The 17,632-nt window shown below is 37.4% G+C and overlaps 1 protein-coding gene across 3 annotated transcripts in view; it reads right to left on the reverse strand.

Annotated features, from left to right (window-relative positions):
• Positions 1 to 17,632, reverse strand: part of cacna2d3a (calcium channel, voltage-dependent, alpha 2/delta subunit 3a) — a 196,633-nt gene that overhangs the window by 89,958 nt on the left and 89,043 nt on the right. For all 3 annotated transcript variants that reach the window (XM_026925413.3, XM_053236172.1, XM_053236171.1), the window contains exons 10-11: positions 4,483 to 4,572; positions 3,145 to 3,258 (exon numbers count right to left, since the gene is read on the reverse strand). In XM_026925413.3, coding sequence (XP_026781214.2) covers positions 3,145 to 3,258; positions 4,483 to 4,572 — 204 coding nt within the window. The remainder of the gene's footprint in view (positions 1 to 3,144; positions 3,259 to 4,482; positions 4,573 to 17,632) is intronic.

The following is a 17,632-nucleotide window of genomic DNA, read 5'->3' on the forward strand; positions in this document are numbered from 1 at the left end:
AACATTAACTGTGCAACACATGGCCAGATAATAGTGGTGCAGTTTGTCAGCAGGCCACATGGGAACACATTATGTGTAGAGCACAAGGAAGAAACATTAACCACAAGGCGCCAGGGGGAAACTTTAGCAGTGAAGCACAAAGGGGAGCGCATAAGTAGTGTAGCGCACAGTGGGAGAACATTAGTGCCGTATTGGCCCTCAATGGAGAGAGACCTGGCCATGATTTAGGTCATGCGCGCACACACACACACACACATACATCCACACAGTTTGCAGCTTCAGACTTTGCTGATGAAAAGTTAAGCACATCACTGCTAGGACAACCTGATCATTTCATGTGTGTGTGTGTGGGTGTGTGTGTTCGTGTTAAGGTTCGAGGTCAGAGAAGCAGTGAGTAAGAAGAACTCCAATCCTGGTGGTGAGACAGGGGAATGGGGCCATCTGATATCAAATATCAAGTTAACAGAAATTTTCAAGGATAAGCTTCCTATTTTACTCATTCCTGTTCTGGATACACGCTGACCACGTCCCTGCAATCACTGCTCACCCGTTTCTCATTTTTTTGCCTCCACTTGGCTTGGCTCGGTTTTAAATGGAAAGCATGTACACTGCACAGTCCATATAGTACACAATCAGTATTTGGTATAGGACTACTATATGCATTTAACCACCTGTATGTTAAATTTACTTGTGGTTGCTGTTAACTCTAATGCTAATTACCTCATGCTGCTTCGTTTTTTTGCAGAATATTTTTAAATATTGGGATAAAACTGTGTACACTTGTTTAAAGCCAACAGTGATTCAGTGAGGTGGCAAACAAAGGCTTTAATGTGAAAACCAGAGCAGAGGAGAGCTGGCACAAGTGTAACCTTTTTTGGTTTATGTTAAGTTACTCAAAAATGGTTCAGATTACAGACTCCACACTTTACACATAGCAGCATGCATATGTTTGCTTTTTTATTATGTGCATGTCTCCTATGTCCTGTACAACTTTTCTGGGGGTTGACTGTAACGTCATTAAAATGGGAAAAAATCAAATTAAATCATCATGCATTCACTACTAAATGTGATATACCTTTAAGGGTAACTTGGAAATGATTAAGTAATTATTAAATATCTGTGGATGTCTATAACATATATACTGCACAGAGAGCAGAAACAACCACACATTTAAATATCTATTATAACTGATTTATGGTGTAACGATCATAGATATGCTTTTGCTCTGTTTTTCCCCCAACATTTTTGTTATATAAAATTAAAATAATTACTATGATATATAAATTTTAAAAAAGGATAAGTCTTTATCCACTCTGTATCAATTGCAATTCATCCTTATCTATATACTACCGTAGAAATTAGTGGGTGTGAGTCTTTTCTGTCTCAGTGCTGCAATTTTTTGCTATTTGTAACAGTCTGAGACACCTCTGAGGCAAGATGCAGTTTATAAACTGTCACAGAATGTTACAAGTGTACCGAGTGCCGTATCCATGCTTTCTCACACACGTGCAAACAGGAGCACCATGCACAAACTATGATAGCATTAGTGTAGAGAAAAAGTTCCATTTTTGACTTATCCAGCACAAAATATTTTTCCCCATATATCTCCGGCAAGAGTGGACAAATTCTACTATTTTGTTGTTGTTGTCGTTGTTGTTCCCAATCGGACATGGAGACGTGATGCACTTGTATGTGAATGCAATGAAGTCACAGCGTGCATGCATTTAGAAAAAAAAGCATGTTACAATGGTGCTGTGTTACAACTGTACCAGCTCTCTCCTACAGTGTAAACACAGTAACGGATATAACAAGCTAACTAGCATGAATAGCTCATTATCTCCCCTGTATCACATATTAATTCATTCTGGCCTCTAAGGAAAAAGAGCTTTAAAATAAGAAATAAATAAAATGAGGAGAAAATAAATATTTTATTATTTCCCTATAAGAAGCAGTAATTAATTCATAAATAAAAGCACACAAAAAATAAAATGTGCACCATAAAATGACATTTTAATTACACTAACGCAAATACATAAATATTTATGATTCTGTGTCTACGGTTGAGCTGACAGAAACTAGAGGAAGTGTCTACTGCCCTTTTGTGAAATGTCTGCATTGCATTGTGGTAGTACCAGGCAGCACTACAAAAAATAACAGTACTACAAAAGTTCTGACTAAATACTTGGAAAGTCCTGAATAGTACATCATTGGGCAGAAGTGAAACAATTAGTAGCCTGGACACCTGGGACAAGCACATAACATAAACATACTTAAACATAATGCGCTTAATGTTTGTGCAGTGCTTAATGCTGTAACTACTGCTCATGTTTCTGAATCCCACCACCTGCTGCACTACACACACCGGCTGATCAACCTGCTTGTACTGGGCTGATTAATAAGCATGCACAGACGATCTTTTCTGAATTAGAAACATGGCAGTATGTAAAAATACAGATGAAACCAAGCAAAATAAAGTGTAGCACAAAGCTGCCTTATAAGTGTCCTCCTAGAACAACACACACACGTCACTTTGCAGTTAAACATATCGAAAGAAAATAAATACGCTAGCGAGACTTAAATATTTTTACTCGTGATGCAAGAAGAGAAGAGCGTAGCTCATATCCAAAGCTTCCACCGATAAGTTGGTTAATTGGTGACATGTCAATAGTGCAAAAAGGATGTGCTGTATTAGAAATATTGTTAGAAGAGGATAATGATCATAAACTCATGTTAACTAGCACTTCTTAGCCTGTCATTTTTCCACACTTCTCTTGCTGTTGTTGACGTAATTAGAATATTCATTGTGTTTACACCATGCTTTTGGATAGATGCTTACATCAGTCTTGCATTTGATTCACTGTCATTTTAAACCATGTTTTCCACTTTCCCGTTCTTCTACTTTGTTTACTTCTCATTTTGCTGGAGGTTTTTTAACTTGATCAACAATTTTGGGAAACAGCCAGAATGAAAGGAATTGGTAACCTCTCATTTTACAAAAATCACAATAGAACACGTGCACAGTACTCATGCTGTGTGCACAAATTAAGAAGGAAGCAAACAGACATTTTAAAATGTGTGGCATCATCCGATACTGAGCAGTTCAGAATATGTTCTCTAAAAATATTGGCATTTAATAAACATTACCTTTCTGTCTGGTGAGTTGTATTTGTCAAAGACGGTGTCATACATGTCCACTGCTCCATCTGTCACCAGCATGATGGCTTGACTGCACACACTTCCGCGACCTGTTTGATTAAACTGAAAACACACACACACACACATTTATACTCAAACCTTTTAATTTATTCCTTTTAATTTATAAGTGTTTATACTAATATAAACAATCACGAGAACCTAAATAATACTCAACTGACATATTAATAACCAGAATAATTTTATTTCTCTATCGTCGAACAGAAACACTTTCATGGTTTAAATACCACAAATGCCATTGGCCACTTGAAGAGAAGCCATTAACTGCCATGGCAACCTCATTTTGTTGTACATCCCAGAGTGCACTTCAGTGCTGCCTTGTTGTTTAGAGGGAATTCTCATTAATCACTCCATCCATTAACTCGCATTAAGGTCCGAGATGTTTGTTTGTTAGCTGATTTTTGTATAATCAATCAGCCATGCATGCCTTTATCAAGTCAACCAGAATTGACTTGCCATAATTAAACATACACATGCTATGCTAATGACCTGAACAACTAAACTAAGCTGAGTGTTCTTATTTAACTTCATTAGTGTTAAAAGCAGCAGTTAGTAATGAAAAGAATGCTGCATAAAAGATTATTCATTATTAGTCATTTAAATTTGTACACGCATACAGTAAATATTGTATGAACAAGATCAGACTAATACGTACATGCATACTAAAATCTGTAAATATAATTTAAACAATGTGCATAATCTTAAAATTCTGTTACACTGAAATTTGCCAGTAAATAAAGGGATCCTATAGTTAATTTAATCTATTTATTTATTGACTGTTATAAAATAATAAAATGTTAGGAGACATAAAATAATAAAACATGCTTTTTTAAATACTCTACAATCTAATTTTGTATTCATTTGTATTTTTAATTATTGATTAGGTAACTAAATAATGACTTCTGTCATTCTGGGAATTTAATATTTGACGAGATTACAGTGTTAACACTGTTAATAATGGGCATGCTGATAATGGAAATAGTTATGCACCTAAACATATCTAAATATCTAAATAGAATTTGTAGATTAGCAGAAATTAATTGTGTTATTATGTAATAATACTTGTTTTTTTCTGTAACTGATGTAATTTTTCTGTCATTCAAGATGTGAATATATCAATATGATAAACTATAATAAGTATAACAAATATTTGTCCAATTAAACAAATCAATTTAAACTGGGACAAATAGAAACACCAGTGTGTGTGGGTAGTAAATTTCAGAGGAAACATGTGTGTGTGTGTGTGTGTGTCTGTCTGTTCTTACTCACATTATTGAGAAGCTCAAAAGCCTCAGTTAGAGCGATATCCAGCATCCCTATACCCTTGGCATATAGTTTATCAAGGTGTTCACGGAAATGCTGCAACAAAAGGACAAAAAGAAGAAGTTAGTCCATTCATAGAGACACTCAGGGCCCCAAACAGCTTAGAAGAACTGGAGCTGTATTCACAAAAATTGTCTCTTACCACTAGGAGTTCTCCTAAGTGGCACTAAAAGCTTTTAGCTGCAGGTTTCTTTTTATAAGCCATTCACCCAACTGCTGAGGGAAACTTTTTCTAAGTAATTACGAAACTAAGAGGAAGAGTGGGGTCAGTGGTGGCTTGTCCAGAGGGGCAGGTGGGGCAGAGCACAACCATATACATCAGCTTTTCAACAAATATTAATCCTCATAAAGTCCTCATTGACAACTCTATACATTATAAACTCTGATGAAATACTATTTACCTCTTTTAAGTGACTTTATTTGACTGATATAAGCTGATTTTCTGTTGATTTGCTTGTGCTTCTAGATGTTGCAGAATGGCAGGACCATGCACACACTATCCCACTTAGCTTCCATAGAGTTATTACTGTGCCTAGTGATCAGAAATGTGAACTACAACAAGTGCTAACAGATCCATGGGCAAGATTTGCACTGCCCCATGCTCACTCTATGAACATTTTTAGAAGAAGGCGAAGAGTGGACAGAACAGTTAATGAAGAGGGCTGCCAGATTGGACTAGTTTAAAAGTATTTAGTGGGAAGATGTACTCAAGATTTGTTTTATAGCAAATAATCTGAATTAGATCAAATAAATTTCAGCAAAATGTAAGCGCAACCAGTGTGTCTATGATGTACAGAAGACGATGTAAGATATATTGCAAAGATTGAGAGAGGGAAAGAGAGATTATGGAGCAGATAGTATATGCACATACATGTGAAATGCTTGTTTCCCCATGCAAAGGTTGAGAATGAGAAGAAACATGTCTCCCTCTTCCATTTTTTAAGGTCTTTTGTGTGGTTTTTGAGATATAGATGGACTGGAAATTTTACTGAAATCTGTCAAAACTGGTTGGAAAAAAAAATGTAAAATGTAACTTCAACTAGGTTTGAGCTAATATAATGATATTAGATCAAAACAAGTTGAAGGTACGTTTAACTTTTTTTTTTTTTTTTTTACATTTAGCTGCTAGACTATGTGTTGGATAACTGTATGTTTTTGACTCTCAGCTGCCTATTACAGCATTACTCTGAAAAATTCACTAGATAGTAGCCTATAGCTTGAGTCAATTGTGGTAGCCTCTCGACTTTATTTTGTTTGAGGCTATGTTGTCATTAATGACGTCCTGCCTCAACGAAATCAATGGTCATGAGCTGCTGCTGGGCGGGGTCAACACTTCCAACAGATGATGCCATATTGAATATCAGCAGTGACTGGCTGTTGTGGTAGCTGAGTGGTAAACTCAAGAACAAAATTCCAACACACTATTATATCTGTAAATCATTAAATAAATTAATGGAAATAACCAATACTTTCATTTTTTATTATAATAGGCCTTTGGCAAAGAGTTTTTACTTGCCTTTACAATGAACATGTCTGGTCAACTCCCGCATCCATCACCAACTACGCTTCCCAGAACATAACAGGGCCTAAAACATACTACAATACTACACTCTCCCAATACTACACTCCCCAACAACCACAGACCTTGTCATGTTCACAGTCTCTTGATTACTAATTGCACAAACCTGAACACACTCACCACACCCTATATAAAGACCTCACAAACAATCACTCTCTGTGAAGTAACACACTGTTAGTTTTAAGAGTGTTTGTGAACATGGCACCTGGTGTTTATACATAAGCAGCTTTCAGATGTTACCACAAGTGAATTAAAGCAATGAATTACAAATAAGTTACAAACTAAAATATCTGATTAACAAAACTCCCAATATTCACTACCAAGCTCAAGCTGTTGTGTTCTCTCTCTCTGTTTCTGTATGTCTGTCTGTGTGTGTGTGTGTGTGTGTGTGTGTGTGTGTGCGCATGTGCGTAATGGGGTCTAAAGACCCAATGGACCTCATCTGTGTGTCTTATTATTAAAGATAGCCTCAAGGAAAGCAGTGAAATGGTGTTAATCTAAATAAACCCCACTGTTTGCCTCTTACCACACAAACACACACACACACACACACACACACACACAAACTCTCCTTCACCTACATCCAGACCACATGACACCTCTCTGTCACTGGGTTTTCTGGAAAGCACACACTTTATAATTAAAATGTCTACAGGCATTTTCCATTACATACCCTGTTCCATTTTCTTATTAACGAGTTTTCAATTTGGAACATGCTTGTGTGTGTGCGTGTGTGTGTGTGTGTGTGTGTGAGAGAGAGAGAGAGAGAGAGAGAGAGGGAAAGAGAGAAGAAAGAGGAAGGGTTCTTATTCTTCTCTTTGATTGTAGCTACAGGGATAGAAGTCACTTAGGAAGCAACTTGATGTCCTGTTGCACCCATGGCGTTTCTTTCAGGGACAGATTCTCTTTTTCTGTCATTTATAAATTCACAAAACCTACTTCAAAGAAGGAAGAAGTGGGACCAGCTGGCGATCAGAACCAATTTATTTTAGATTACCTAACGTGAAATAGATCAGCAGTGAGAGCTACAGTATACGTATATGTCTTTTTAAATTCACTGATCATTAGGTTTCTGTACATAAATATATTTTAAAAAATACAAATTATATTACATTTGGGTGCTAATCATTATGTTGTTTATATGTTACATTCCACCAAAACTTCATTATAGTGTTATTTTAAAATGTTGCTTATATTCACTTGTAGATTCTATCTCTTTTCATAGGAAAGATATGAGTAAAAATGCACAAGGGTTAAATTGTTAAATTTGATATATTTTATGGCCTCAATCCTGATCATCCGATTAGTACCGTTATCAGGGCTAAGAAACAAAAAGATGCACAGTGCCAGAGGTATGCATTGTATTGTCCTAATCCTATATTTAAAGACCACATACTGTGCATGTATCTTTCAATATTCTACACATCCAGAAATCCTGTGTATCAGTCAGTGTGGATAAAAATGGAGGGAGAAAACACTGGAAAGAGGGAGCAGTGTGCAGACAAACAGGGTATTTATGATTGTTTTTCATTTAGTGATAAATGACTGGTGAATTATTACAAACGCTAACACTCTAGCACTCCTGCTTCATATTTTCTCCCCTTTGTCACTCTGCCTATTTAAAGACTTCATTCACACGCGTTCTTTCTGAGGTTTTTATTTCAGTACCACAGACTTTCGTGTGCCTTTCTGAGTTTTGAGCTTTGCGCTTTCTGTTTTTGCTAAACCAAAATCTCACATATACACCTGCTTGACTCATGACAGTGATTAAGTTTGTTTAGTCTTTATATAGCATATGACAAGAGTTCCTGATTATAGCTAACTTAAATTTGTGATGTGCTAAATGTGTATGTGTAATCTTTTATTGTTTGATTTGTAATTGTACGGCTCCTGCCTAAATTATAGCTGAAGATATTCACAGTGCACTTTTATCCATTTAAATGTGAACGTTAGAATAAGGGCAACATCCTGAAATAACACAGAATGCTCCCGAAGTACACTAAAACAATGAGATCAACACTAAATTAACTCCATTTCTCTGTCACTCCAAGTGATAACAATGTTTCTGGATTTTGTATTTGAATTTTTTTGTTATATTGCAGCCCACATCATGTAATAACACAGGTAGTGTGCTTTTTTTTTTTTTAAACTAATTAAAACAATGGTCAATGTAAGGACCTGTTACAAAGACCATATACATAATAAATTACATATACATAATAAATTACAGCAAGAATATATCTCTGCAATCCAATGGAATATTTAAAAAAAAAATTCTACTAGATGTGAGGCAGTAAGTTGTGTTGGTTCATTTACTTCATTGTAAAATATTTCTGAAAGTAAAAATCATACTGTTGGAATGTAAAGTCTATTTGGAGATGTGGCCAAATTGCTAACCCAAATTAAGGATGAAATATTTGAAACTATGTTGCAGGTATTTCAGTTACTGTTGAATTGTACTCTATATTTCACACTATACATGTTACACATAACAATGTTTGTTCACATGGTTGCATGTTTTGAAAGCTATCTGATCACTTCCACGTTTTAAGAGCAAGCCATTTTTTTCCTAAAATTTCAGGATATATTTGTTATGGCAGGCAATTGGAAGCGTAATTGCTCCAAAGATTTGCGTCTTTGCAGTGTCCATATCATCTCAGCTAAGTAGCCAACTGTCATATCAGTAAAACTGGCTCACTAACTAAGAATGTAACAGGCTTAGCTTGTTAGTTATCTAACATGCATAATTTATATTGCTTTAATAAACCTATATCGTTCATAAAACATTACCTGTTGAAAAAACTCTAGAGGCTTGTATGATTTCAATTTCTCTATTCAAGCAATAGACATATATATCTGGCCATTGCAGGCTAGGCCACTACTGAGTATCATATAGCCACTGACAGGACACCAAGCCATTAGGATCTTCTAGAGTTACACCATTTGAATGTGTGCATTTAGTCAAATAGCACTCCTTGTCTTCTAGTGATAATCCATAATACTAAGTGGATAACTTATTTAATGTCAATCTGATTACTAAATAAAATTCTTGATAGAGTTTTTAGTCAAATTATAGCCAAGTAGCATCAGGTTGCTAGGCTACTAGGGTCTTTTTGCAACCAGGTTGTGCACACATCTCTTTTTGTTTAGAAACAACATAGAGGTCTATTGGGGAAAAGAAGTTAACACACTTTTTTTTTACTTATTTATACTTTACAGGAGATAAGAGAAGATGAAAAAGCACAAAACACATCTAAAACTAATTTGACTATTAGCCCAAGCACTAACAATCATCTGCCTAGGATGTAAAAAGCCTAAGATGAGGAATTAAAATAGAGTGGAGCTTCAGTAGTGACGTTCATAGAACAGATTGAGACTTTGGACCTTATAAGGTTCCGACGTTTTTGGCAAAAACAAACAAAAAAAAATTATGTATATATAAATATATACTTACATATCACTGAATATAATGTGAGAAGTGTTACACCAAATCATTGATTAAAAATGTAAAATATAAAGCTGAAAAACTTTTGTCTTTGAGGGACAAAACTAAGGCTCAATACATTAAAATCACAGAATTGTCAGAATTGTCAACATATAATACCATGGCCTTTGAAAAAAAAACCCATAAGTGAACACTAAATGTAGCACAAGATGGGGAAGCTCCTCATGTTCCAGTCAGCAGGTACATTCTTTCAGGGATTGAATGCCTGCTGCTTCTCCTACCTTTTCTGTTTTTCTCCACTTATTTTAACTTCAATCCTGTAATACTGCACAGCAGCCAAACTGAGTTTAACCTGCTGCGATTAAAATCGCATGTCAGTGTAGCCCAGTAAAACTAATCTGCAAGAATGATAGCGCTTGTTAGTATTTTTTTCTATTGGAGTTTTTTTTTCTAGCTGAAAGCATTCAGACTGGGAATGTGATTATACTCCCAGCAGTGCACTGTAAGTAAGGAGAAGGCAAATGCTAAATAGCTGTCTCAGAAAATTAGCCTATTATATGTCAAAACTTATGCAAATATAATTCAGTCCTGTTCAGCTAAACAGTTTGAGTCGACTTTAATATACAGCCTTAACTCGTTCCAGAGGAAACCATGAAATCATAAAGGTTTGTGCCACGTCCAGATAGTGGCCAGAGCAGTATTCATAAAAAGTTCTGATACCATACTTTAGTGATGAAGAGAATCACTCAAGAAGTCACCCAAATTACTGATAATTAATCTTTGAATCAAAACTTATGAAGCTCACAACATGCAGTCTGACTTACTCATTCTGTGGTAATTTTTGTGGCTGTAATTTTGGGGGCATTTAGGAACACTCCTCTAATGACTGTACCTCTTTACTGATGCTGTTTGTTCAGGTTTGAGATACACTGCCATGATTTGCGAGACTAGAATGTGACAAAATAAAGGGGAAAAAAACAACATAGCACGTCTGTTGGGCCATCAGAACCGTTTCAATGCACCTTGGCATAGATTCTACAATTCTCTGGCGCTGAACTGGAGAGATACACACCATTCCACTAAAAGATATTCCTTCAGTTAATGTTATGATGATAGTGGTGGAGGGCGCTCACTTCAAAATATCCCATAGATCTGCAACTGAGTTGAGATCTGATGACTATGAAGGACATAACATATGATTTACATAATTTTCATACTCGTCAAACCAGTCAGTCGGCCCTCATGGCCTGTAGTTGGGGCATTCTCATGAAAAAGCCATCCCCATCAGGATAGAAAATGTCATTATAGGATAAAGGTGATCAGTTACAATAACACTGTATGCATTTGCAGTGATCTTTCCCTCTAACGGGATGGATGGACCCAGACCACACCAGCAAAATGCAATCTAAAACATAACAGAACAACCTTTTTAATTTGTCAGCTGTCTGTGTATTAAAAACACCTTATTAACTATGCAGATGGGGACAAATTAAAATAAAAAGCAACATAACATGTAGTTGCTAATGGATTGTTCTTGCTAACAATCCATGGGTTTACCGGAATGTACATAATCCTAAGTACTTCGGTATCTCGTTCTTAGGAACATTCTTTAATTAACAAACGTTCCCCGAAACCCTTCATATCTAACGTAGTATGTAAATTTGTTAATAAATTAACAAGTATCCTGACCCATTCGTTATTCACTAAGTACATCATTTGGAGTTTGCGTGCAGTTCTACCTCAAAAAGACAAAGGCCTCCAACTTCTATATGAAATTCTCACAGTTACACAGAGTGAGTGTTAGCCATTAACTTGATTAATTAAACTTGTCCATGGCATGGTGGTGCAGTGGGTAGTGGGTTACTGTCTGTGTCGAGGTATATGTCATTTTTATTAATCATGTTAGCTGTACAAAAACAAATGAAGCAAACTGCATTTAGAACTCTGTTCATGTAAATCAATTCACGTGGAACCAACAAGTAAACTTACAATTTACACATTTGAATTAAGCAAATTCCATGAACAATTTAAGTGTAGCTTTCCTGCTATTACATTGAAAAAAGTTAAGTGAATTTACATGATTCAAATGTGTACACTGGTTCCACGTGAATGTATAGATTTGCATTAATACAGTTTGTTTTTGTACAGCCAATATGATTTGATCATTTATTTTCAAAGCGCTGGAATAAAATCACACGCAATAAACTCTACGCAGTCTCCTGAGCTCAGGATAAAACCAACAACCCCATATATTGCACTACAGTGCTGCACAGTGTTTCAAGTTATTTTTAATTTAACACTATTCAGCACCAACATCCTTGTGAGCTTTGATAACTTGCCAGTGGATCACACTCACTTCTCAGGTCAGCCCCCTTACCAGCAACAAACTCTGTTTCCCAGAACACACTGCAGCCTACAATCATGGCCACCCCGGACTACAATTCCCACAGCACACACACCTTGTCACATTCACAGTCACCAGACTTCTAATCATGAACATGTGTCACTAGTCAATGCCGCCACCACTATATATTGGACACACACACACACACACACACACACACACACACACACACACACACTCTCTCTCTCTCTCTCTCTCTCTCTCTCTCTGTGAAGTAAACACTCAGTGTACACATGCCTTTACCAAGCCTTGATTCGGTTTTGCAATATTCTAGTTTTTGATCTTGTTCTGTTCCCAGGTTCTCTGAGTTTTGGATAGTACATGTTACAGTTGTTGAACACCTGACCTCTGCTTGTTTACTGTTTACATCTTCTGACTGCATTTGCATCTGCTTCAGCTTCTCCTTCGTGACATCGCTCTGCATAATTCAAGCTAGCGGATTCAATTTTTGTTTAAATTAAATTTTGTGTAAGCAATGAAAATCATGCTTTGTTGACCAACTAAATATTTTTAGGTAAATTATACATTACAGTTTCTCTGACTACATATTACCTTTTTTTCTTCCAAACAAATCTTCCATCTATCATCCACTATAAATAAATACTCCATATCTGCATCGGTTTCTGCTGTTTAAGTCACTGATTTGTCTATTAGATTTAGCTCTGGACTGTGAATTGATTGATTGATCACTGCAGCTTTTCGCCAGACTCAGGCTGGGCAGAGTGAAAAAAGAACTACTTACAGCTCATTCATTTAATCTCTGAAAACCAAGGTGTTCAGGAAACACTTGCAAAAAAGGTTCGTATGTAACATATATCCTTTAAGTTGTTCGTTATTTACTAAGATTCATTGTTATCTGGAACTTACCCCAGATCATGTCCTGCATTGACATTCTCAGTAAATAGGAACCTGAAGAACAGTTGCTCTTCTATTGTTCCTTACATATTGCACTAGTTCATGTTCATAATGATCTTTGATGGGCTTCCAGCCACAAGCTCCAACACAATTTACCCATGTCTTTCCCATGGTTATAAATGCAGATGTCACTTTAGTCACTGTTCCTAATGAGGCAGCCAGGTGAAGCTCCTGCCACTGGTGCCCCAATAATAACTGCTCTTTCAAGACCACTCAGATCTTTTCAGTTTGCTCTTTTGATCCTAAATTGATTTCAATTGGGACTCCTCACCATTTTTCATGCACTAAACCTGCACTTATTTCTCCACTCATTTATTCAGATTCCCCCTCCCTCCATGTGTGTGTATTCATTCATTCATTCATTCATTCATTCATTCACTCATCTTCAGTAAATGCTTTATTCTGCACAGTGTCAGAGTGGGTCCACAGCCTATCCCAAGAACACTAGACAGGCGGGAATACAGCCTGGAGGGATGTCAGTCCATCGCAGAGCACATACACATTTGTATACTGATTCACACCTAGGGGAACTTTAGATTAGCTAATCCACCTACTGGCATGTTTTGGGAGATGGGAGAAAACTGGAGAACCCAGAGGGAACCCACACAAACACACATGGGCGTATGAAGCTCAGGATCAAACCAAGGATCCTTATTCGAAACATGTTTAAGATGAATAACTAAATTATAAACTGAAACATTAAGTGGACAAAGGACAAAGACAAAGCTTTGTTAGTGGAAACTGAATAATTTAGCTTGAGTGGCCAAAAGGAGCTAGGAAATAGGTTTCAGATTTCAGTCCATTTTCCCCTCAATCTCTCCACCTTGCTGTCACATTCTGTTCTTCCCCATTCCCCCACCCTTCTCACCCTCTGATGTGTGTTGTCAAGAGTAATCAAAGTAATAACTTCCACTGTCTACCTCGGCTCCATCAATCCTATTACCTATGTGTGTGCATGTCTGTGTGAGAGACAGAGACAGTCAGAGAAGAGAGAGAAAGAGATGGAGACACAGGCAGAAGAAGGCAGGCCACTATCAGACCTTACTGTACAAGATAAATCTACTTGCCGCAAGCAATTGCATAGAACTATTTCACTTTGATACTGACGCACATAGCAGATAGGAACAAGAACCTTGATAGCATCATAAAATTCAGTTTTAATCTCTTCAATGAGGAATGTGTATAATACTGTATATATGGTAATCACATACTACTGCAGACTAGACTATCCAGTGTTCATAGAACCATTGTTACTAGCATTCTATTTCTGGGACGGAAAGAATCACCTGAATAACATATGTTAAAATGTTATAGGGAGCCTACCCACTCTGTGACTGATTGGAAAGGTGTTCAGAGATAAACACCACACTCATGTCAATGAAGTAGGTACAGGGTGACACAGGTGGTAGCAACACAGATGTTCTGGAGTGAAATGCCACTAAGTAATGCCCATGACAAGGAGACATTGCACATACAGTGGCATGTTATGGTAGGGGCTGAGCAGCTGGCCCACCTGTAGGCCTTGGTGATGATGTCCAAATAGTACCACAGTTTGCATACTTGGCAAAGCAAGAAATGCTCATTAGGTTCCCTGTCATGGAATGCTTCAAGGCCAATAGACTCCAGATGTGGAGTCATCTGTCCTCCACAACATGCTTGATGAGCTTAACACCAAGGCATGTACTTCTCCCACCCTTTTGATGAAGTGATTTAGAGAGACCCAGTTCATTTTCACATCCTGCATGGGCTCCTGAAGGGGTATTAAAGGACTCCAGTCCAAGGAAGAGATCCCATGGTGTTGGGGGAGTGTATTGGACAAAGCTGCAATGCTCCTTTAAAAAAGGAAAAGCTCTAAGTTCTCAGCGAGACACCATCCATGGTGCTGTGACAAACTGCAATGACCACTACATACACCTTCAATGTAAACAGGAACTGTTCGCTGTCTAGCAGTCCCTATAGAAAGGTAGTGCACTGGACCCAGACATGCACACCATTCACAGAAGATGAATCTTTTGAACTGCTGGGTCTCATTCCTCCACCTGCTCTTCAGGGCCAAACCCAGAAAAGGGCCAAACCCACAGTTACAGATAACCTGGCCAAGCTAGAGAAATGATTCAGTCCATTTAGGACAACAGATCTATTCGGAGAGGAAGCTGCCACGGCATTCCATCCACTAGTGAGATCAGCAGTGGAAACCAAGGCCTTACTGGCCACTTCAGGGCCACAACAAGCAGGACTCTGTTCTCAACAAGCAGGACTCCACAGACTCTGCATGATTTCTTGCATTGTGCTGCTGCCACTGATTAGATAACTGCATTAATGTGCAGGTGTATAGGTATTCCAATACAGTTGTCCTAATTTGGCAGTATCCTAATATCTCTAGCCATCAGATGTGAGAGGGCCATCTGCATGCATCTCAAGAACACCCATGGTGCTATAGAGAGGCCAAAGTGTAAAAAGCATCAGTGCTTTGGAGCAATAGGAACATGAAAATATGAATTGAATAACATCCTATACCTTTAACATACAGAACAGGAGGGCTTTTATAAACAAGTTCAGCCCTCTTAAATCTAGAATTGGAGACAAAGTACTTTTGGAGACAAACAATCTTCTGAACTAGGAAATATGTTGAGTCTACTCACGGAATCTACTCTTTTGATTTTGACCCTCTCCAAGAGTTTATAAACTTCTTGAAACAGAGTGGAAAAGTTGATGGGGTCTGAAATTGATGAAGCCCTGAGAGCCAAACTGGTTGAGGGCTGATGCCAGAACTAAAATTTGTACCCTTGCTACTTTGTCCACTGGTCTGATGAAGTCACTGCCCAATGAGCAAGGTTTTCACTGTAAAGCTTCTCACCACCGGCACCAATCCCTCATGGGTGGACTCCACAGGACTCTTTATTGGTGGAGACTTGTGCTGTTCTATCCAAGACTTCTTTGGCCACAAGCCTAAAGTACAACCCTGGCACAAAGTAGGTTTGACTGATTTACACATGTTCAGTAGCACATTGTGTGCCAGCCACACTTATTGCCATTCAATTGATTGGAGCAATCACTCCAGTGCAAGCAGCAAAATTGTTAGCAAATTGCATGTTTGCTCTACACACAAGGTAATGGCATAATACCTCTCCATCATGTCATCAGTGGTTTTGCATTCAATGCTTGGGAAGTAAATGTCTGAACATGTTTTATCTAGTGAAACCTCCAGAGCTGCCATGATTCTGAGCGTTCTAGTAGCACATGGTAGAGCTGGTACAGGCTAATTCAGATTCTAAAAAAAAAAACTCATCAGAAGATGCCACAAGCAAGAAATTCAGGTATGCGAAAGGTACAAAAATATCTACATATATTAAGTAAATATATACACCCTGTAACAATCCTCTCTCAGAGAATACAGCAGACACAAAATAAAAGGATTTTTTTGAGCTTGTGCTCTTGGCATTGTAGAAAAACAGTAAGGTAAAATTTCAAAACAAATCACATTGTAGCTTAACTGCTCGCTTCCCACTGCCTGCTTACCTTATGTTCACACTACCTAGCAACAAGTCAATTGTCATTTGTAGTTTGTACGGACCACTACTGTTGTCATTTGTGCGATTACTGAGCAGCGTTTTTTTTTTAGGTGACCAATGACCTAAAAATATATATAAGCTATGTAGCTTCATGTAGTTCACATACTTAAACACAAATTATATAATGCACTAGTCAGTGTGAAAATGGATTCCTTGATTTATACGTTACAAATTAGGCTTTGTATTTGCTTTATTGGAAAAGTTGTGTGGGGGGGGGATCTGCAGGAATATTTGACAATGAGCATCATACTACTGGTCTAAGAAATCATTTAAACCAATCTTTTGGCTCATTGTACTGCATTATACCTAATTTGTATAGAATTGAGGTAATCTGACTTCAAGTGCTGCTTTTTTGCTTGTGGCTGAAATCACTGCTCTGTGTCACACATGTTCACTAAAAATTAATGGTTGCCTGTCGCTTTAGCTCTTGCTAGTGTGGAGGTAGGGGTAGTATTTTCTTTTACTTTGTTCACAGCGTCACCCACAGGCTCAATTCATTACTCAGGGTAAGGGAGAGATCATATAAATATACAAGGGATAACATGGTTCAAGTGTGCCATGGTAGTCATTACCCCACAACCTTGTCCACAAACATCCCCCCTGAAGCTGCTAAGCTACCCACACTAAACCACAATCCCCCTTGCTACACAAGCATACAACTTTAGAAAGACACAGATGGGTATTTACTAGTGCTGGGAAACGATTAACAATTTTAATCGCAATTAATCGCAGAATTTTTCTGCGATTAATCGCATTGTTAACCGTAAAATTAAATAATGAATTCAAAAGTAGTGTATTGTGCACTTTTATTTTAAAAGTACTGCTATATGAACAAAAGTGCAAAAACATCTGGTTTGCAAACACTTTAAACAGATAAGGTGCTTTTTACAGCAGTATTCCCTTTACATAGTAGCAGATAAAAATTTTAATTTAAAATATTTCTTGTAAATCTCAACTTGAACATTAATGTAATCAAATAAAATATAAAACCAAAGCTATCTGCCACTGCCAGGGCATTAACGTTTAGTCTAGTTTGTTATAGAAAAACAAGTTATGCTCAGAGCCCAGAGCCCCGATCATAACATTATAACACCTTCGGAGCAACAGCAAGATAACATTTATAAATGAACATGTTCTAAACATGTCAGGGAAGAGATTTAAACTGAAAATGTCCATGTAAA

Source organism: Pangasianodon hypophthalmus, chromosome 8, assembly GCF_027358585.1.
Source record: "Pangasianodon hypophthalmus isolate fPanHyp1 chromosome 8, fPanHyp1.pri, whole genome shotgun sequence".
NCBI lineage: Eukaryota > Metazoa > Chordata > Actinopteri > Siluriformes > Pangasiidae > Pangasianodon > Pangasianodon hypophthalmus.